Source organism: Cyphomyrmex costatus, unplaced genomic scaffold (assembly GCF_001594065.2).
Source record: "Cyphomyrmex costatus isolate MS0001 unplaced genomic scaffold, Ccosl1.0 scaffold29, whole genome shotgun sequence".
NCBI lineage: Eukaryota > Metazoa > Arthropoda > Insecta > Hymenoptera > Formicidae > Cyphomyrmex > Cyphomyrmex costatus.
In genome coordinates, this window is record NW_017277017.1 from 378,369 (window position 1) to 399,796 (window position 21,428).

A 21,428-nucleotide genomic window follows, 5' to 3' on the forward strand; every position below is an offset into this window, starting at 1 on the left:
CCCCGCCCGTCATTTCGGTTTCGGTCCTTCAACTTCGTTCCCGCAACTGTGGCTTCAATCAATCAAACTGGATTCCAACAAGCAGTACGTGTCGCGATTACTTCGCGGCTACCGGAGGCTTAAGAAGTTTTTCAAGGTAAGAGTTCCCGTCTTCCTGCTTGGCGAATCTTGCGTATCGCCTGGTCGCCCTCTTCGATTTCTCTCTTCCTTTCTCTCTATTCTCTTTCTCCCTTACGGATCGAAGGGACCGCACGATAGATTTTCGCGCGCGTATCCGGTGCACAGTGGCCAGGGTGTAGTCGCTAAGTTGCGCGCGGTAGTGCGAAATCGAGTGTGCCTTCACGGCAGAAAAATACGGTTGTGTGGTGAATCGCGTGTCAAATAATCCGAGGGTGCTTCGATAGATTCGCGCGAGACTCGCTTCGTTTCGTTTCCTCGCTTCTTGTGACGCGGATCGCGGGTATCTCGGGGAACGAGCTGAAAATCACGAGCGAACGACTTCACTGGAATGTTTTTAATTTTATTGGTCAACATCTGGCGAATTCGTTCACTTTGACAATTTTCATCTCGTTTACTTCCGAAGCGAATAGAAATCGGGAGAGAGAAGAGATATCGACTCCGACTTTTGGGGCTCGGATGTACGGATAGCGCGGGAGAAACGCGCCGCGTGATAAGTTGGCATGCGACGAGGATGACGAGGCTGTTTGTAACGCCGACGTTTCAGCCGAGTGCTGGACGAATCCAGCGCTTGGTCGTGTATTATTATGTCACACGACTTGGTGAAAAGCAACAAATGAGCGAATTTTTACTACAACGTTTCATTGGTAAACATCCAGTGAATTTGCTCTCACTTAATGTGTTATCACGCGACTTGATGAAAATCACAAAAAAATGAGCACGTCTACTCATGAACGTTTATGATTTCATTGATGATCACACTGAAGTTGCTCGATTTTTCATTTTTTCATTTTTTTTAATTGTTACAACTCGGTGAGAAAAAAAACCTACAAGAAAACCGAACGAATGAAACATTTGTCGCGTGCTTGACGCTTTCCACTCGGAATCTTCGCTGTCTCTCTTTTCAACACCCAGGTGCATTTTGTCTTTTAAGTACAAACATTTCTGGGATTTCGACCAACGCGCAAACAAATCTGACAATCTTTTCATTTGATCGAGTGAATTCACTCTGCCTGTGGTAACAATATTTTACTTTTGTAATTTTCACCGAGTCGTGTGATGGCACAATTGAACTCCGGCGTTCGCTTTTCGCTTTCTGGAAGACTGGCGGAAAAACTCGCCTCCTGTTCGTGTATCTTATGTGCGATCAGAAGTAGACGCATTTACAACGCTCACCGAGAGCGAGTTATCGCGCCGAGTCTCGAGGCAGCCTCGTCGCGAAGTCCACTTTCGCAACGCTGGCGAACAATGTCAATTATCGCGACAATCGGAACGAGGATACACCCGTATATATATATATGTAGATCGATCGATAAATAAATATGTAGACCGTCTCTGCGGTGTTTACGCGACGGATTATGGCGAGGCTTGTGAAGTATGCGAGATCCGAGGGAGAGCGAAACTTGTCCATTTCGGGACAAGAGGGAACGGGCGGTGAAATAAATAACGGGGGACGAAGAGAGAAAGAGAGAGAGGAGGTTATTATTCTGCCCCGCGGCATGAATAATTTACACTCGCTCGAATTTAAATAAATTCGCCCGCCACCGCCGTCGTTGTCGTCGTCGTCGGCTCGAAAAACCGTAAGCGCGTAATCTCGACGTCGGCTCGATGGTTGTTTACGGTCGCGCGTTGCGCGCAGTTAATTTTAAACGAATTCGCCGGATATCGTCGCCGGGTATCTCGTCTCGTTCGTTATCGCCTGGTTATTTATGTTATTCCGTGAAATTACTTAGAAACCCGTCAATTAGGTCTCCAACCGATGCAGCGCTCGTAAACAACGTGTGACGTAAGCTGGACATACCGCGGTATTATAGCAAATAACGAGGAACGTACGAGCGATAATATTCGCGGACTGGCAAAAACATTATTCGATGTCGAAAAATTGGAAGGGGAAAAAAAAAGGAAAGATTCGTCGGGGGACGCACTCGAGAGTCGGCTGCCGATACCGATAATCGATCGCTGCTTGGCCAAATTCATTCACATAGAAAGAACAGTTTCGCGTGTTGGAGTATTTAAAAATTTAGCTGAATAAATTTAAAAATAATTTTGTTTGGATATAGATAAATAATTATGTAGAACACACTTAAACTGGAATCTGCTAGAATGTAACTTTTTGCAGCATTGTCATTAACGTTTGAGTATTCTACATAATTACTTTGATGGCTGAACAAAATTATATTTTTAATTCGTACATATTTAGCTAAATTTGATTTAAACGAAATCATTTTTTTTTTCCATACACAGTCCTTGTTTACGGTGCGTTCGACGATTCCGATAGCGGAATATCGCGACTATCAGTTGGGCGACATCCTCTCGGATGGCCGAAAATAAACATAAAAAAAAAAATCAAGGAGAAGCGAACGAGTGATTATGGAAACTAACGGAGGCCGTAAGGTCGTCGTTGGCGATCGTGACACGTGAACTGCGGATGACCGAGCGAGATTCCGTCACGCCCGCATACGAGGAGAGAGAGAGAGGATGTGTCACAGTGTAAGCGCGTTCGCGGATGATGTCCCCCGACACCGAAAAACATGTTTGGTCCGCGACCGGTTGTTTATACGATATATAATCCATGAGAAAGCAAACACTTTAAAGATCACCGAAGCGGCGTCGGGAGCTCGATCTTCGGGATGCGTTATCTTTCGTGACGGTCGCGGCGCAAATAAAACAGACGAAAGAGATAAAAAATGGAGGGGGGAGGAATTAAGAAAGGACTCGTTCTCGGTCGAACAAGGCGGAACATAACATATTTGGCAATTATTCGACGCAAACCTAAATAAGACCGTACGTTGGATAATAGTTCCTGCGCTAATGTATCACAACGCAAATACCAACGTGGGCGAAATTACGATCTACGCGTGCCCGTGGCACCTTCGGATTAAACCACCCGGCCTCGGCGAGCCGTTGGTTATATACAGCGCATAATTCTCGAAACTTTGCCCCCGGTCGGTGATGCAAGGAACGCGGGGAAACTCCCAGCAGCCTTTACCTCTCGCGGGAGAGTTGCATGCGAATTGAAAAACAGTTGAGGGTATACTCGCGCATAACTAATGGAACCACACGTTTTCGCCAGCAGCTTTTTACAACGTCATTATGTACACTCTGTATTTATTTCTGATTATATATCGTTTCACACAGTTCGAATCCCTGCCTCCTGTACCATGTAAGAGTAGAGATGTAATTAATGTATCGATTACGATTAGAAACATCGATTGATGTACCCCAATTTGTTAGTTTTATGGTATTATTTTGTCGTATCCCTCGAGTGGCATGTCGCAGTTCCGTGTTACTGTCCAGTTTAGCGCTATTTATGCACGCTTCACGGCAATAACGATACACACTTGTATTAGAAACGTTATTACGCCGCCGCACCTCTCTTGACTTTCCCCCATTGCGATCGGAATGCACACCACCAGGCGGTGCGTGCACATTCCACGATCCGACAGGAAGATCACCCTCGGAGACTAACTATTGTCTGCTCTTCCGAGGCGGATCGCAACAAAGTCGAAATGTGTTTAAGGTCGACTGTTGCTCTGTCGAGAATCTCGTACCCCCGAAAAATCTTTTCTGGAACGGCTTTTTTTTCCATGCAACGAGAGAGAGAGAGAGAGAGAGACTCTGTAGTTCGCCTACCCTTAGCATTCAATCTCACGCTTTAGTATAACCATTCATCCATTGTACAGAAAACATGTTTCCTTCTCGCACTCGCTGGATCCTTAATTAAAGAAAGAACCGATGGAACGAAATGTATATTGGCAAATGATTTCGTTACCTGAGGGGCAAAGCTTTGACCATTCTTTTGTTTTCGCAAATAACATTTTGCAGAGAGGGAACGAACGAACGAACCTCCCTCCTCTGTGAGTTATAAATATAAAAAAAAAAGGCTACGGTCGATACAAACACTTGACACAATGCTGCACAGCATTATCGCGTTCCTTCCACGAACGATGATATTGCTGATCTGTACTTTGTACTTATCGCCAATTTTTACTCGACGGCTTAACACAGCTCCCTCCGCTCTTTATTATCTATTATATCACCACTCGCGTGCGCTCTGTCGCGCGCACTATGCACTTCGTACTTTCGCTTAAATACTTATCGCGTAGTCTAACAAATATTTTCTCCTCGCTTTTTTCGATTAATCAACAAGTTTTTTAATTAACTCCTGTGAATGAGGAATACATGTATACGAGGGACAGATGTGTATCTTTCGCGTATAAACAATTCGTATTCTTTTCCATTACGATAATAATTCGACTTTATTCTATCGATACGTTTATTTTTAAGTCTACCTTTCGTCTTATAGCCTTCAACGAGACGAAGGCTCATGCCGTACCAGAACGGTGTGTCGCGCGGGGGCAAACTGTATTCTATTCAATTTCATTCGCTCTCGCTCTCTCCTCGTCGAACGAACGCCTTTATTCGTCGGCATCGGCGGCGCGTGATCCAATTTAACCGCGCTCGCTCGCGACATGTTTCTCAGCGTCTGCGAATGCAAAACATCTCATTCACGGGCAAAAGTGCTGGCCGCCTGCGCCAATAGGCGTAGTCCCTTACCTGCGAGAGCGGCAAAAACGAGAGTAGTGGCGCGCGAGCGCAAGGGAGACGGAGAGAGCGAGAGAGGTCGAGAAACGCGGGAGGAGAGAAGGTAGGAGGCAGACGACGACGACGACGGCGGCGGCGGCGGCGGGTATATAGAGAGAGCGTCGCACTCTCCTTCGCCTCCCTTCGTCCTCCGTCCGTGCGAAGGGAAAGGGAAAGGAGGGAAGGGTAAAACCCGCGTACTGGGAGAGAACGCGGAACGCCATAAGATGCAGGAGAAAGAGAGACAGAGAGAGAGAGTAGAGAAGACGAGAGAATGCACGCGGGAGAAAGAGAGAGGAGACGCGCGCGGGGCTAAAATTAGAATGTCCGTTGGAATGCCGCTGGTAGTGATGGTGTGTACAGGATGATTCAGCGAGTGAGAAAGAAAAACAGAGAGAGAGAGAGAGAGAGGAGGGAGTGACGGAAGAGAGTAGATATGCGCGGGATAGTTTATTCCGTCCTGCGACGAAGCTCTCCTAAGGACGCATAGCGGATACTCGCGCGTGTACGCCGCATGCGAGCGACGACGTACGTGCGAAGAGGTCGCCGGAAAGCGGTCGATTTTGCGACTATCGGCTCTTTCCTCTCGTTCTTTCTTTCTCTTTCGCACTCTTTTATTTTTTTTTTCTGCCGTTGTTCCTTTCTCGCGCGCCTTTTATACTCCCGTCGCCGGAAATAGATTCGCATATCGACGCGCTCCAAGAATAGTCCTTAACTTTTTTTCATCGCGAGATTTCACGAGGTAGTAGAATAGTGTAGTAGTAATAGCAGCAGTAAGTACTGTGCGATGCTATTTCCAAATGGGACATTATTTTCGTCACGCGCTGCTTTCGCATTTATGTATGAACGACCTGATTATCGAAACTTGTAGATTCAGAAATTCTGGTACTCGTGTTTTCTCAAAATTATTATTTCAATGCGTGACACTTCCAATTCTCAATAATAGCGCGAAAAATATTCTCATAATTAAACTGCTAAAGTGTTTAAATTATTGAATCTTAATGTGTTATCTTGTTTAGGAGGTCAGATTTTACAGACTCTCTACTCGTATTCTCAAAATTATTATTTCAATGTACCATTTTTCCGATTCTCAATAACAGCACAGAAATAGTGTTCTAATTAAAATACTCAATTTCTTCGATTATAAAATCTCAGTGTGGTGTCTTGTTTATAGATACCAGGCTCTGAATCCTTCACCAACGGTCTTCTCGCGAATTCGTTCTATAAATAGCGGGCACCAATTTTTGTGGGACCGTGGAGGTCGGCAACTGGCCACACGTCTCTTGTTGGGGGCCTTTGCTCACGACCGAAATTCAAATACCGCCGATTGCTTTTCAAATACTTCAGCAAAATCCTCCTCTGCCCTTCCCCGCGCGCATATCGTTATCTGCGATCTAAGCAAATCTTTCCCAGGTCATTCAACGACGGACTTGCCCACGTATCGATTAATTCTGCGAGATTCCCCGCCTTGTCTCCGATATCCGAGGATCGAGGCGTCTCGCGTTTGCGAAATGCTCGGTATCTGGTGTCGGTGGTTATACCTTCGTCGTCAGTACGAAGGGGGGAGGCGGGGGAGAGTATCCGAGGCGGCGCGGCGGACGTGCGAGAGAGTAAGAACGAGAGAGAGCCTCGAGTAGGACCGGTGATTCTCGGGCGAACGTTCTTCGACCGAGGTCGACGGCCTGAGACACGGATGGTTGACGCCGTGGGGCCCGTCTCGTAACCGGCCTGGGAAGAAGAACGAGAAAAGGTAGATAAAGAGAGGAAAGGAAAGGGCCCACCGCTGTGGAGCAAACGACGCGTTTTCGCCCTCCGCGAAGACGATAGATCGCGCCCCGTATGTACCCCCCGGCTTGGTGATCGGTCTGGGTCAGCTGGCGATTCTCCTACTTCGGTACTCGCTCGCGCGTTCTCCCTTTCTAGATTGCGGAGGAAGTATATAGATCGCTTTTCAGCTACACAGGGTAGTCTTGTGCCCGTTTCTGGAGAATTAACAGAGATTAACTTTAATCTCGATTCAACTTTTTTAGTTTAAGAATTAGAGGAAGATAGAAAATTGAATCGATCTTAATACTCTATTCTGAGTACAGCGAGCGTCCCAGAGTGTATTGTAATCTCCTCCCTGCCCTGTCGATCTTTCTCGTCGTCCCCCGGTTCTTGCTCCAGTAAAAGTGTGATCGATGGACGACGAGACGGGACGGGTGGCACGAAATTGGGGCGTTGCGTATTTATCGCTTCTATATCTCGCCGCTATTTACCGTACCTGCGGCTTTTCGCCGTCGGCCCGCTTTTATCGTCCGTTCATTTCACTCCCCCCACTCCGTACTCTCCCCCTTTCTCACACCGTTATAACTTGTACAACACGCGCGCGACCGGATATTTTTTATTAAATTTCTTTTTTTCACTCGCCGCCGCTAATCGGACGCTTCCTCGATTATTTCTCTTCTATTATATCCTCTGTTATTGATTCCACGGGAATTAATATCTTTAAGAGACGCTTGGCGCCTCGTTTGTTTGAATTCGATCAACAAGACTTCTTTTTCTTTCTTTTACTTTTAAATATTTATTATACGTATTTATTTGCTATCATTTTCTGGCATATATTTTTTTAACTGTTTACGAATTTTTCACTTTATTAAAGATAATCTTGTTTTAGAGATAATTTTTTTTATAAAATAAAATATTTATATTTTATATTTACCCTCACAATTTCATTAAACAACAATATTTTTCTCTTGTAATTTATTATTTAAAAAAATTTTTTTCTATTATACATTATATAATATAATCTATCTCATATTTTAGAGAGAGGATATACGTTTAAAATTAAATAAACGGAATAATACGGTATTCGTTGTTGTCGTTCTGTTCCCAACAAATAGCGCTTCATTACGGCGGCACGGAAAATCGTAAAAGCCGAGACTGCCTGATGAAGTGATAAAACTTAATTCGGCCGTTGTACAAACAACGTTCGCTCGTGTTTTTCGCGAGTCGTCCTCCCGTCCGTCTCCCTGATTTTACGATTTTTGTGAGGGTGTTCACGCGGGTGGGGGTTTATTTTTATTGGCGGCGTTATCCCGCCGGAGGGGCGCGGCGGCTCGAAATTACGACGCGGAGCCGCAAGAAAATCCGGCGTATAAAACACTGGAGGAACCGTCCCCGTTCGAGCACAGCCCGCGTTTATCACCGTCTCGGCTTTAATGCAATTCTCGCCAAAATTATTCCTCGGCTCGGGGCCGAGAAAACATCGCGGTACATCAACATTAATTCCATTCGCGAACAATTAATTATCCGATCGCGTCCCGCCTTGTTATATCGCTCCCTGTGCGACTCAGTCGTCTACGATTGTTGTTATTGCGTATCGAATCTCGTTACCGCGCGACTTAAGAAGATTCCGCGCACACGTGGAGTGTTTCTCCTTGTCGAACATCTGTCGCAAATAATCGTAAAGCTGAAATCAACGAGCCGCGCATAACGTTGTCGCCAGTCGCAGCTTTACGTCATCCATCACGCCATGATTTCCAGTAGAGTAGACATAATTATTCAATCATTATTTGGTCACGATAAGATATCCACGAGAGATTAATGACATGAATACAACCAAGGATAACATGGATGAGTTTGTTTGGACCTTTATGTTTTATCGTACGACAGATGTTTGCGAAATAACGGTGGGATTTTTTTCCTTAATTAACATGTCGGACAGCCGATAGCTCTTGAATTGAAAAAGTTTCATTGTGAAATCTTATGCAGCTGAATAATGAAATTTTAATGTAACCCATTTCATTATTGGGACATAATTTATATATTATTAAACGGACGTCGCACGAGAACGGAGGATTAGGTATAAAATTATTTTAAAAAATTGTATCAAAATTCAAGATTCCTGCATTCAGAAAAAAACGTAGTAATACCTATAAAGGTGACAATTACAAATTTTTTATGTACGTAGTTGAATAAATCGTAAGATACATCAATTTTATATATAAAGCTGTATAGTTGCCACTATTGTTATCTTTTCCTGTGAACAGGGGGGGCAGTTCGCCTATCTTGTTTTCAAAGCACGGCGAAGGTTAAACTTTCTTCAGTATCTTCAATCGTCAATGAGAACTCTTGAAAGAGAGGAGAATACGCGCGCGTTTCGTCAATCGCGAAAGGCGGGAAAAAACCTGTTGCGATCCTTCGTAACAACAAAGCGTTTTTTCGGCGGAAGCGCAACGATAATAACAACGGAAAGAAGAGCTCGATCGTCTTTCGAGCCCGGAAACGAGGGACGATTAGAACTGCGCACGAAAGAGACATTTATCTGGCGGGGACTCCCGCGATCGTGATGATCCTCTCCTCGGAGCGGAAATACTCGAGCTCTCGGGACTGGTTTTCGGCCCTTCACCCTTCGACCATTGAATTTCATACCTCTTTCTAAACGTAGTATTTAATCGTCTTCAACCCCCTGGCAAGATTATCGAGCAGGTACCAGGTGGAACATCTGTTGCTCAACCTGTATCGCGCTATAATGCCTTTTACGCTCCAGTACCGATCCCTTTGCGATTTTTTTCGTCTGTCATGTGAATAGGAGGAACCAGAGCGCGCGTGAGAGAACACACCCAGTCGTTTGGCGCATTATAAAAAGCGTCTGCTCGCAAACGGGTCGCAATTACGCACTAGGTCGTCTCATAGAGAGGTAGCCAACAATAATCTCTTCCGTTATAACGAGGGAAATCCGCCCGGGGAAAACGGTTCTTGTTGCTGGTCTCAGCTCGAGTCGTCGTTCCTGTTCCCTCGATTTTGCACCGTGATCTTGTTAACAAATTCGTCTTCTAACCCGCTGGTCCTTCGAATTCTCATAATTAAAGCCGTTCCGTATTCAGATGTCAAGCAGCAACTTGTCCAACTAGCGATTGTAATATTGCTCCACACACACACACACACACACACATATATATTTTAAAAAATATATATATTTGCATATCGAAAGAGGATGTGCTTCCGCAAAACATTTATGTAAATAGCGGAACACGCGTGCGACTTACGAAAGCGTGCGTGATTAACCCCGTAAACTTTGGACTTCGGCCGCGTATAGCCTTGATCTTCCAGCTCGTGTCTGCGTGCGAATGCGTTTCTATTTTTCTGCGTGGCGTGCGAGAACGTGCGTAAACGATGCCTAGTTCTCTCTCTCTCTTCGCCGTCGTCCTCTGACCCGCACGACGTGACCACGTGCCAGTCGGTCGCGATGACGTCACACTTCCGGTACGTGATTTCCTGGTACCGGACGACCGTTGGCGGATGAGAGGAGTTAAGTGCCGGACACGGGAGGTTCGCGCCTCCTCCTCTGCCGCGAGTGTCTCTCGCGTCTTCCGGAGCGGAAAGGATAATGCGAGTGCCTCGCGAACAAATTTTTGCAAGCGGAAGGGCGATGGTCGTTCCAACGTCTTGAACTCTGCTGTTGCATAAATTTTTTTTTAATTAAATTAAGAAACGATTGAAGGATTTTAGACCTACCTCAATTTTAGATTAATACCACGCGATTAGAAGCGAAGCGATGTTTATTTTCGGTCTCGCATGACCTCTGACTTGACACTTTATCAAATTTATAACGTTATCAGCGCAGAAAGTTATATGAGGCGACAAGGCTGTAGATCCTATTTAGCGATTCGTTATCAACGCGCGTGAAAGTGGTAGAGAATAACCAGACGATCACGGACAGTGTGTCTGACAAGTCGTGTATCTTTTTGCAGCGTGTGGCGAACCAGGCGCTTACCGTTTCGCCACAGCCGGCAGTAACGGTGGAGGGGCCGGTGTCCAAAATGTCTCCACCGACGAACGACGTGAACAACGGTGTGGTAGCGTCTCCTAGCACCCTGGCGCCTCGGGTTCCACCGACCACGAACCCGTCCCTCACCAACCCACCGACGCACAAGCGTACCCCGAAGGACTTCATCTTCGGCAAGGTGATCGGCGAGGGAAGTTTCTCCACCGTAAGTCTTCTCCCCTTCATTGTTTTCATGAATGTAATAAAAAAAAACTTAATGAATGCGTAAATTGAAATGTTTTGTAACGAGGAATACGACAAGAGATAATGAATGTGTGTAATTTTTTAATCCGACAGGTTTACCTTGCCAAGGATATCCACACCAACAAAGAGTACGCGATTAAGGTGTGTGATAAGAGTCATATAATCAAGCAGAAGAAGACCGAGTACGTGAAACGCGAGAAGGAGGTGCTGAACATGCTTGCGGACGCCAAGCACTCGTTCGTACGACTGTTCTGCACCTTCCAGGACGCGGAGAGACTATACTTTGTCATGTCGTACGCTAAGAACGGCGAGCTCTTGCCTCACATCAACAAGGTGGGCTCTTTCGACATCGAATGCACCAAGTTTTACTCGGCCGAGATCCTACGCGGTCTCGAGTATTTGCACGGGCTCGGTATCATTCACCGAGATCTCAAACCGGAGAACATTCTGCTGGACGAGAAGATGCACGTGCTCATTACCGACTTTGGCTGCGCCAAGATCCTCAAAGACGACCCGGAGACGCCCGCGGACGCGGACGCTCAACAGCAGCAGCGTTTCAGAGAACGCAGCGGTTCCTTCGTCGGTACCGCTCAGTATGTGTCACCAGAGCTACTGACCAACAATAGCGTGAGCAGAGCGTCCGATCTCTGGGCCCTGGGCTGTCTCGTCTACCAGATGGTCGCTGGCCTGCCGCCTTTCCGTTCGAGAAGCGAGTACGTGATGTTCCAGAAGATCCTAAAACTCGAGTATGACATACCGGACGGTTTTTGCGAGTTGGCCAGGTCGTTCGTTAATCAACTTCTCGTTTTGGAGCCGACGCAACGATTGGGTGCTTTGGATGAGCACGGTGCTGGTTATCCCAGCATCCGGGCGCATCCTTTCTTCGAGGGCGTCGACTTCGAAACCCTTCACGAGCAGACACCGCCGCCTATTTATCCGTACTTGCCTGGCACGTCGGAACGAGAAGAGCTGAGGTCGCAATACAGAGTGCCTGATAATCTTGAACCCGGTCTGGACCATAAACAACTCACCAGGCTTCTCTGGCTGAGTACCGAAGACACCGATGATGACAACAGTACTGGCGCAGAGCAACGCGCTGTTAACGCGTTCTTCAACGAGATCATTGCAAGCGTGGACAAACCACTGAGGAGGTGCACTAACAACAGATCCGACAGCGGCGCTAACATCGCCAATGTGACACCGGAACAGATCAGGATGCGATTAGAGAAACAGCGCACCACGAATCAGTGGCATTCTTTCGTCGAGGGCAATCTCATACTAAAACAGGGCTTCATCAATAAGAGGAAGGGCCTGTTCGCCAGGCGGAGAATGCTCCTCCTTACCACCGGACCACACCTATACTATGTCGATCCCTTTAGTAATGTTCTCAAGGGTGAGATACCCTGGAGTCCAGAACTGAGGGTCGAACCAAAGAATTTCAAGATCTTCTTCGTCCATACGGTAAGTGTTTTTAAAATATTGTTAAAGTAAATTATCGAGCATTCGATACTTTCATACCTTTTTGGGTTATAATTAAGAAATAGATGGAGATTAAAATCGTATCTTTTGATGTCTCCGTTTCTATTCAATCTCTATATATAAAAATGAAAGATATTTAAAGTATACACGTGAAATATATTTAAACTTTTATCTTTTTGTTTATAGCCAAACAGGACATACTATCTCGAAGACCCCGAGGGATTTGCACTGGAATGGTGCAGAGCAATCGAGGAGACGCGGGTCCACTGTTACGGCCTGCAGGAGATGACCACCGCTTAAAATGAAAACGGGAGAAATCCAAAAGACAGAACACATAAGTGGTAAAGTCCGCGAGTGGCTATCGCAAAGGTCGATCTGTTTTCGACGAGAAGAGCTCGATTGTTCACGTATTAGCCCATTGTAAAAAATAGACTCTAGACTTATCGCGCGCATTCCGAATGCGCTCTGTACAGTTTATAGGCAGAAATTCATTAAACAAAAATTCCGAAACGCGATCTCCGTTATCGAGAATCACTGTCAGTCAAGTTGTGATCGAGAGAAACTATGGGCTACTGAAGCTATCGTGTAGTATATCGCGACAAGAAAACTATCGCGTTCATTATCACTTACGTTCGCTATTTATTGACGACCCTTTAGAGAGAATCGCATCATCCACGCGCGCAAAAACCGCACGATGCGTGTGTAAGAAATAAGAAAAGACGGAGGATTAGATAAATTTTTAGCCAAGGCTTCGGCTGTGTATTCGCAGCGCCTGTTGCCGTGTGACGTAACTCGCGTGAGATCGAGGTCGCCCCGAGGAACAAAGAAAAATAAAGTTCACGCACCTGTAAATTTCGATGTTTACAATTCTCGCGATATGCATAATTCGGATCCCACACACGAGCAGAAATTTTCACGCGAATTGGCTTTCGAGGAAAAAAATTAAAATAAAAAAAAAAGGCAAAAGATCGAATCGTGTTCTCAGAAAGAAATGAAAGGATCCTGCCAGCCGGAGGCGCCCTTGATCGCGCAAAACACGCTTCGCACGATGATATTGTAGTATACTTTATTCGTAACTATAGTCCAATTCCATACACACACGCGAAGAAAACGCGATGCGTATTTAGGTGAAATTAAGAACCGCGCGCGGTAACGTCGCTGCGCGAGTTTAGATGTCAATTTAGCCAAAAAAAATGGGAAAGAAAAATTAAACGAAAAACGCCGTGGAGGATAACGAGACACTACGCAGCTTTAACGAAATCGTTTTACGTCGCCTGTAAAGGATCCTCGGAATCTCGCGACGTTCCGGGCGATCTTTGCTCTCTTCGCAGTGTACAGACAGTATTCTTCGTTACGTTCATTATCATCATCATCATCATCTCCCTCCCTTTGCGTATTTCGTATTCTCGACCCCTTTTCTCATAAATATTCTCTGTAAATATCATAAACGAGTTTCCACGAAGAGCAGGCTGCGTGAAAGCACTTTGTAACATAGTAGATACGTAAGTAGAATAAAAGGAAAAATATCGTTGTCTTACCACGGCGTTTTTCGTCCGTTTAATTACGCTTCTCGTCGTCTGGCCCTCGCGGATTCGAGTGTGCGATCAGATGACTTGGGAAATATCGAAAAAAAAAAGAAAGGGAGAGATCGGTGTTCGCACGTTCCTTCCTCCGTACGTTCGTTCGAAGTGGTGGCGAAGAAGAAAAAGGGGACATAGGAAACGAGAAATTTCGTTTTTCCTCCCGCGCGAAAGACTTACATGTCCGAGAAAAAGGACTCTAGATTAATATAGACTCGTTTTTGATAGCTTTAAGAGGCGCTATAGTAAAATTCGCTCTCGAGCGTATCGCCAATTCGTTTTATATCGTCATCAGTCCGATTATTATTTATGGTATAATTTATGTAGTGTTCGAACGAAAATTATTATCGCCCGCGACCGGCGTACGAGTATTACGATTTCATTTTCCTCGCATATGTATAAATTAGATATTTAATTAAACACGGTCTCGCGCTTCGTTAATTTATTTCTACCGTTACTTGCCTCGAATTATTTATTTTTCGTTTTTTTCCCTCTCTTTTTAAATACCACGCGTCAAGGACCGTGACGTTCGTATATAGAGATTACAGACTAGTTAACTATCTCGCTACACCACTCCGTGCGACTATATATTTATATATATTATTAGAAAATATAGCGCTATTACTACTATTACTATTACTACCGTCACCACTGCGTTGTTGCTACGTTACTGCGTACATATATATATATTAAATATATTCTATATTATACGTCAACTATTGTCGTTAGACTTAGCTGTTTTTAGGTATATATATATCTTTATTGTGAATACGTACTACCGCATTGATAAAGGAGAAAAAAAGAAATCGAGATGCGATTCGACCCACGATATCGCGACTGAGCCGTAGTCCGATTGTGTATATAGTTGTAAATTACTAAACATACGAAAATATTTATATAGATATATTGTACGGTATATATATATAAAATATTTATATAATGTGTAAATAATATCTGTAGTTAGGGGGAAAAAACTGTATAAATGTTTATAGGATAAAAAATCGCGTTTAGATTTAATTCTCGTTGATTCTTGGCACGGCTCGATCGCGATTCCGTTGACGAAAAACTTTATCTTTTTCTCCTCTATGTCTCTCTCTCTTGCGCGCGCGCGCATGGCGCAGACATAAACAGGGTATTCGGGGGATGATCAGGGCGGTTGGTGGTTGGCGCGCGTTGCGTCGTGCAATGTTCGAAAAAATGGCGATTCTTTATGGATCGGCATTGTCCTCGCTGCCCAGTGGCTTTGCTCAAAATGACCGCTTTTGGCGGGCCGCGTACGGTGTGAGCGGACGGGAAACGAAGAGCGGGCGAGCAACCACCGTCAATGTCTCGACTCAGACTCCACTTTCTTCTTTTTTCTAGTGAGAATCGATCGCGAGAGAAAGAGAGGGACAGGGAGAGAGAAAATGTTAATCTTTTAGTTTAAAATTTTGCTTCAACTGAATCGCGTCTTGATTTCACGTCGTAATCTGTCTACCGTGAACGAAGCACGTGTGTCATGGAATTTTGGTTTATATATATATATATATCTCGCGTGAAGTCATACATAAAAAGATATATTTTTCGATACAGAAACAAATATATTCCCGTGCATTGTGTAAATATATCACACATCGACGTTGTGCTTCTTTTCCGGGAAGAGAGAGAGAGAGAGAGAAAGAGTATAGTACGTACTACAAGTCCGATCGCCGATCTCGTATCTCGTTGAAGTCTTTTTCTTCTTTTCTGTATACGAGATAGGAAGAACGGATCGCGCGCGTCGTTTTCATCGCGAGGAAACTTTGCAGGTCCTGTATTTTGTGTAGGTGTTGCAAACTTTTAGATGGGAACGTGCGCGCGCGTCTTCTTTAGGGGGTACACAACGGCACGTTTCGATTTTCCGAAAAAGGAGCATTGTCGGACGTCTTTCGTTCGTCCGGCACAGTTCCTAAGATTCTTGCCGCCCTTTGGTCCGTACGTTTCGGACCTTCCCCTCTCACTATACTATATCATAGCGAAATAATCGGTTTGGACGTGACTTCGTAAGGGGACACGCCAAGGCGCTACGTTTACTAAGAGAAGAGATATAACTAATTTAAGTAGGCTAGAAGTTTTTCAGAGGAGACGTATACTTAAATCGAAATTCTTACACCGTTACGATATCGTTTACGATCTGCGAAACAACGTAAGTAATAACAGCAAATTCTTGCGGATGTTCAAATGCCTACTGTTTCATGCAGCAGAAACGTTCAACTATTGATTACAGTATTACTAAATGTATACAGATTAAATGTAACACACTCTACACGTAACACACACACACGCACACAATACACAAATACTGTCAATATACATTTGCGCAACCTATGAGAAGACTTTGTAAATAGTTAGGTTATAATTGATATTATAGGCGCCAAGATGTATTAAGAATAACATCAAATTTATTCCGAATAAATCTTCCGAACTATCGCATAAATATGTCTTTATCAATCTTTCATATCCCAATCCAAAAAGTTTCCTTAGTGCAATACATTATATATAATATTATAATTATAAAAAAATATAATTTACATAATACATAAATTGTGTTTCAGTCTAAAGATATTATCTTCTCTGCAACGTAAAAATGTCATATTTTATAAATATAATACATATATATATGCATAACATATTTGTTTTTGCTATGCGTTACTGTTTCAAGATTGCAAGCTTATGAATAAATCAAAAGATACAAAAAAATTATTTTCTAAATATAATTTATCTCTTAAAAAACCTTTTTTAAAAATGAAAAAATATATACGCCAAGTGTATAAATAAGGTATTGAACTTCTAAATAAAAAACGAATATAAAATAAATATAATTAACTAAATATTTTTTATTACGCAAGATACATAACACAGACCGGAAGTGGTTAAAATTGTCAACTGGATTATAGGAGTGAAGAAAAAACTTGGCCCGGGTCGCATTAATTCTTTAGTGAAAACATTATTTCAACATAGTATTTGCATTATAAATTAAAATATAAAAATAATAGATATATGTATACAAATATAATATGTACATATGTATATAGTGATATAGTTTATAGGACATGAAAATATATTTACAAATAATAGATATATAAATTATGAAGAAATAATAAATAGATATATTAGAGATACATTATAAATAACAAATTTATAAGTTCAGTAAGCAATTTATTAATATCTCTTCTTTATTGAATTATTGTTTTCATATATTGTGTATATCTGCAGAATATTTCGATAGGACCATGGTTCTAGATTGTTGCGTTTCGGTCTGTCCTATGTGTCTTGCATAATAAAAAATATTTAGTTGATTACATTTATTTCATATTCGTTTTTGATTTAGAAGTTCAAAACGCTTTACATGTATGTGTCACGCGTACGACTGAAACAATCTTGAAATCGTCCCTTTTCAGAACTCGATCTGCAGATCTCGGTATCAACTGCACCAATGTTATTCAGACTGGTCGCAATCGAAAGATACCGATGACATTATATAATAAAAGTGTCTTTAGATTTGATTAGCTTTCAATTTCTGAGTAATTTTAATCTAAAGTTTATAGATGTTAAAACTCCAGATAAAGCTACTAGTAGCGTCGCGAATTTAGCAGCGGCACGAACATATACGCAATGAAAAGATATTATCTTCTCTGCAACGTAAAAATGTCATATTTTATAAATATAATACATATATATATGCATAACATATTTGTTTTTGCTATGCGTTACTGTTTCAAGATTGCAAGCTTATGAATAAATCAAAAGATACAAAAAAATTATTTTCTAAATATAATTTATCTCTTAAAAAACCTTTTTTAAAAATGAAAAAATATATACGCCAAGTGTATAAATAAGGTATTGAACTTCTAAATAAAAAACGAATATAAAATAAATATAATTAACTAAATATTTTTTATTACGCAAGATACATAACACAGACCGGAAGTGGTTAAAATTGTCAACTGGATTATAGGAGTGAAGAAAAAACTTGGCCCGGGTCGCATTAATTCTTTAGTGAAAACATTATTTCAACATAGTATTTGCATTATAAATTAAAATATAAAAATAATAGATATATGTATACAAATATAATATGTACATATGTATATAGTGATATAGTTTATAGGACATGAAAATATATTTACAAATAATAGATATATAAATTATGAAGAAATAATAAATAGATATATTAGAGATACATTATAAATAACAAATTTATAAGTTCAGTAAGCAATTTATTAATATCTCTTCTTTATTGAATTATTGTTTTCATATATTGTGTATATCTGCAGAATATTTCGATAGGACCATGGTTCTAGATTGTTGCGTTTCGGTCTGTCCTATGTGTCTTGCATAATAAAAAATATTTAGTTGATTACATTTATTTCATATTCGTTTTTGATTTAGAAGTTCAAAACGCTTTACATGTATGTGTCACGCGTACGACTGAAACAATCTTGAAATCGTCCCTTTTCAGAACTCGATCTGCAGATCTCGGTATCAACTGCACCAATGTTATTCAGACTGGTCGCAATCGAAAGATACCGATGACATTATATAATAAAAGTGTCTTTAGATTTGATTAGCTTTCAATTTCTGAGTAATTTTAATCTAAAGTTTATAGATGTTAAAACTCCAGATAAAGCTACTAGTAGCGTCGCGAATTTAGCAGCGGCACGAACATATACGCAATGACGTTCACGCGTCAAACAATCAAATCAAGCAATTATAATTTTTATGCACTTGGCGTCGCGACGCTACCACGTCGCTTGATACGTAGTTTTATTATACAGAAGTTTTAAATTATACATTTATAATTGGCATCAACTTTATATTTATACACATTTATACATTATACGCTTTTCATGGTTTGCATTTACTAATGTGTGTTAATAAATGTCTTTTTAAATCTGGCATATTTTTCGCCGGTGTCGAGCATTTGTGACATTTCAATTTTGTGTTTAGATAGTCGGTACATAACTCTCGGGAAATCTTTTTTATTTCGCCGTCTATGCGCAACTGACGGCATACATCTAAAATTCAATATGTTTTTATATGTAGATTATAATATAAATAAATATATGTTATTATATATATACAAACCTTGCGAATGTAAAAAGAATGGTGTCGTAAAGGAGTTCCAATGATATTTATTTTTAAGACAAGGACTATTAAAATCTGTGCTTATTACATGTAGGTGCAGCCTCTGCATACTTGGCATCGCATGATAACCCATACTGTACAAAAATAAATATTCCTTTATAATTTTCAAATATATATAAAAAAAAATAATTTTATGCTACATTTTTTATATACTATATAAACCTCTCTTATATTTATATAATATACATATTTGTTTTATATTTATATGTGAGAAAGTACATTTTTATTTTGTCATATATGAAAAATATATAGAATTAATTACTATTTATTAATATTATTACTATTAATACCGTTCTATTTTGAGACTCACAAGAATTCAAGATCTGTTTGATCTTTTATCAGATCACATGCAATATCATGCATATATGTTAACAAATCTTGATGCTCTTTCTTGACATGCCATATATTGAGAATATCCTCCTTCGGTAAAACCAAGTAGTGAAATTGTGCTTTAGGATATTTATCTTTGATAACAACTATCTTGTCATCTTCTCTGATTTTACATTCAGGATCCTCTATTGATTTAAGTAAATTAGCCGACCAATGATATCTTTTTGGAGTAGCTGTTTTATTAGTTATGGTTTTACGTTTCATTATTGCAATTATAAATCGTAGTCGTTGAATGATGCTGTCAGACATTCGCCTAAAAAAAAAGTATATAAATTAATATATTATGTGTATAACTATATGTATACATAATTTGCACACATACACACACACACATACATACATACATATATATATATATAGTATTAAAACAAAAGTTTATAGTGCTATAAACTATCAAAATTCACGCAATTGTAATTTTATTAAGAATGAATGAATTTAAATTTAAAAAAGAAATTTTAAGAAAGCTTAAAATCTTTATTTTTAAAAGTCACTATATAATTTGAATTTGATAATTTTTGATATGGAAAACAAGTTAGACAAATGGGAACTTTTCTACTTTATAGATCTGCCATGTGGCCAATAAAAATTTACAAACATTTTTAAATATGAAAGCTTAAGACTTTTTCTACCAAATTGTTTTTCAGAAATGTTTTTAAAATTTTGCTTTATTGAATTACTAAATTTTTTTAAACACATGTAGACATGATATAAGAGAAATAGCGTGCTACAAACTTTTGTTCCTAATAAATAAATGAATACATATACAAGAAAATTGAAAAATGCCGATCGAGTCAGTACACTGGTTGTTCGTGTGATTTGAAATAAAGCTTTATTGTATCTTGATAATAACAACGTTTCGATCCAAATTCGGATCCTTTTCAAGTCTCAAAGTTGATATACTAAATTAAACATGTTAGCATTGTGCTCCTTAGAACACTGTACATTAAAAATAAATTAATAATAATTCTAAACAATAATTGTTCTAAACAGAATTGTTAGATAAAGCATATGAATGCTTATTTACAGAATAATATCTTTTTCTCTCTCTGCAATGATCCTTTACTTTGTTTTCGCATATGACAATGTCAACTGATGTATTAATCTTTGTAATTAGAAATAGTTTAACTCTTCACATGACAACTTGTATTTTATTTTCTATGATTGTTACATGTAAGTAATTTAATATATATGTAATGTATTATTGTTTAGAATTATTATTAATTTATTTTTAATGTACAGTGTTCTAGGGAGCACAATGCTAACATGTTTAATTCAGTATATGAACTTTGAGACTTGAAAAGGATCCGAAACTGGATCGAAACGTTGTTATTATCAAGATACAATAAAGCTTTATTTTAAATCACACGAACAATCAGTGTACTGACTCGATCGGCATTTTTCAATTTTCTTGGATTTATTCAACCGAGTCTATTGTATTAAGTTATATTTTTAAATACATATACATACTATATATATGTATGTATATAAAATAAACATTATATCCAATTACATAAAAATATATAGTTAATTTAATGACAAAAACTCTATTACTTGGGAAAATAATTAATAATTATATTTAATAGTCGAAAAGACTTTTATTACTGATTGATACCAAGTTAGTACTTCCAACCTGCAACATGTATGTAGTGAATCAATTCTATATTTTGCATTCCCACTTTCAACATTTTCTCAATTCTGTACATACATATGTATATTAATAAAAACAGAATTATAACACACGAATTATATAATGATTAAAAAAAGAAACAGAATATCCCGCCTAACCTACAAATACCAACTCCAAAACACTTTGACGTTTGGAAGGTTAGAATTGTCGAAATGTCGAAATTGCCATGGAAATTTCCCACTACACTAGCGCCAATACATAAATTTTCGATTTGGAAACTGCATAATATGTACTGGCGATAAAATCACTGTATCGGTAATAGGTATGGTGCGAGTCTAAGATAAATTGCGCGCGCTTTGGAAAGTATTTATAATATAAATATTAAATCTATGATCTTCTGGAAAAAACAATT

General features: G+C 40.4%; 2 protein-coding genes across 4 annotated transcripts in view; one reads left to right on the forward strand and one right to left on the reverse strand.

Moving 5' to 3' along the window:
• Nucleotides 1–13,201, forward strand: part of Pdk1 (Phosphoinositide-dependent kinase 1) — a 27,802-nt gene extending 14,601 nt beyond the window's left edge. Inside the window, exons 1-4 of one of the 2 annotated variants that reach the window (XM_018541565.1) lie at nucleotides 39–136; nucleotides 10,497–10,736; nucleotides 10,868–12,235; nucleotides 12,440–13,201. In XM_018541565.1, coding sequence (XP_018397067.1) covers nucleotides 10,566–10,736; nucleotides 10,868–12,235; nucleotides 12,440–12,553 — 1,653 coding nt within the window. In that variant the 5' untranslated portion in view covers nucleotides 39–136; nucleotides 10,497–10,565 and the 3' untranslated portion in view covers nucleotides 12,554–13,201. Of the gene's footprint in view, nucleotides 1–38; nucleotides 137–10,496; nucleotides 10,737–10,867; nucleotides 12,236–12,439 lie in introns of those variants that run through there. The other variant, XM_018541566.1, reaches the window with a different exon arrangement.
• A 4,885-nt stretch (nucleotides 13,202–18,086) lies between these two features.
• Nucleotides 18,087–21,182, reverse strand: Aptx (aprataxin). 2 transcript variants are annotated; one of them, XM_018541523.1, is made up of 4 exons: nucleotides 21,020–21,182; nucleotides 19,310–19,642; nucleotides 18,940–19,073; nucleotides 18,087–18,869 (listed from the first exon to the last, which is right to left on the reverse strand). In XM_018541523.1, the coding sequence occupies exons 2-4, from the start codon at nucleotides 19,636–19,638 to the stop codon at nucleotides 18,700–18,702; spliced, it is 633 nt and encodes a 210-aa protein (XP_018397025.1). In that variant the 5' UTR covers nucleotides 19,639–19,642; nucleotides 21,020–21,182; the 3' UTR covers nucleotides 18,087–18,699. The 2 variants fall into 2 exon arrangements, with proteins under 2 accessions (XP_018397025.1, XP_018397024.1); XM_018541522.1 differs by having other exon boundaries at nucleotides 21,002–21,182.
• Between the last annotated feature and the right edge of the window lie 246 nt (nucleotides 21,183–21,428).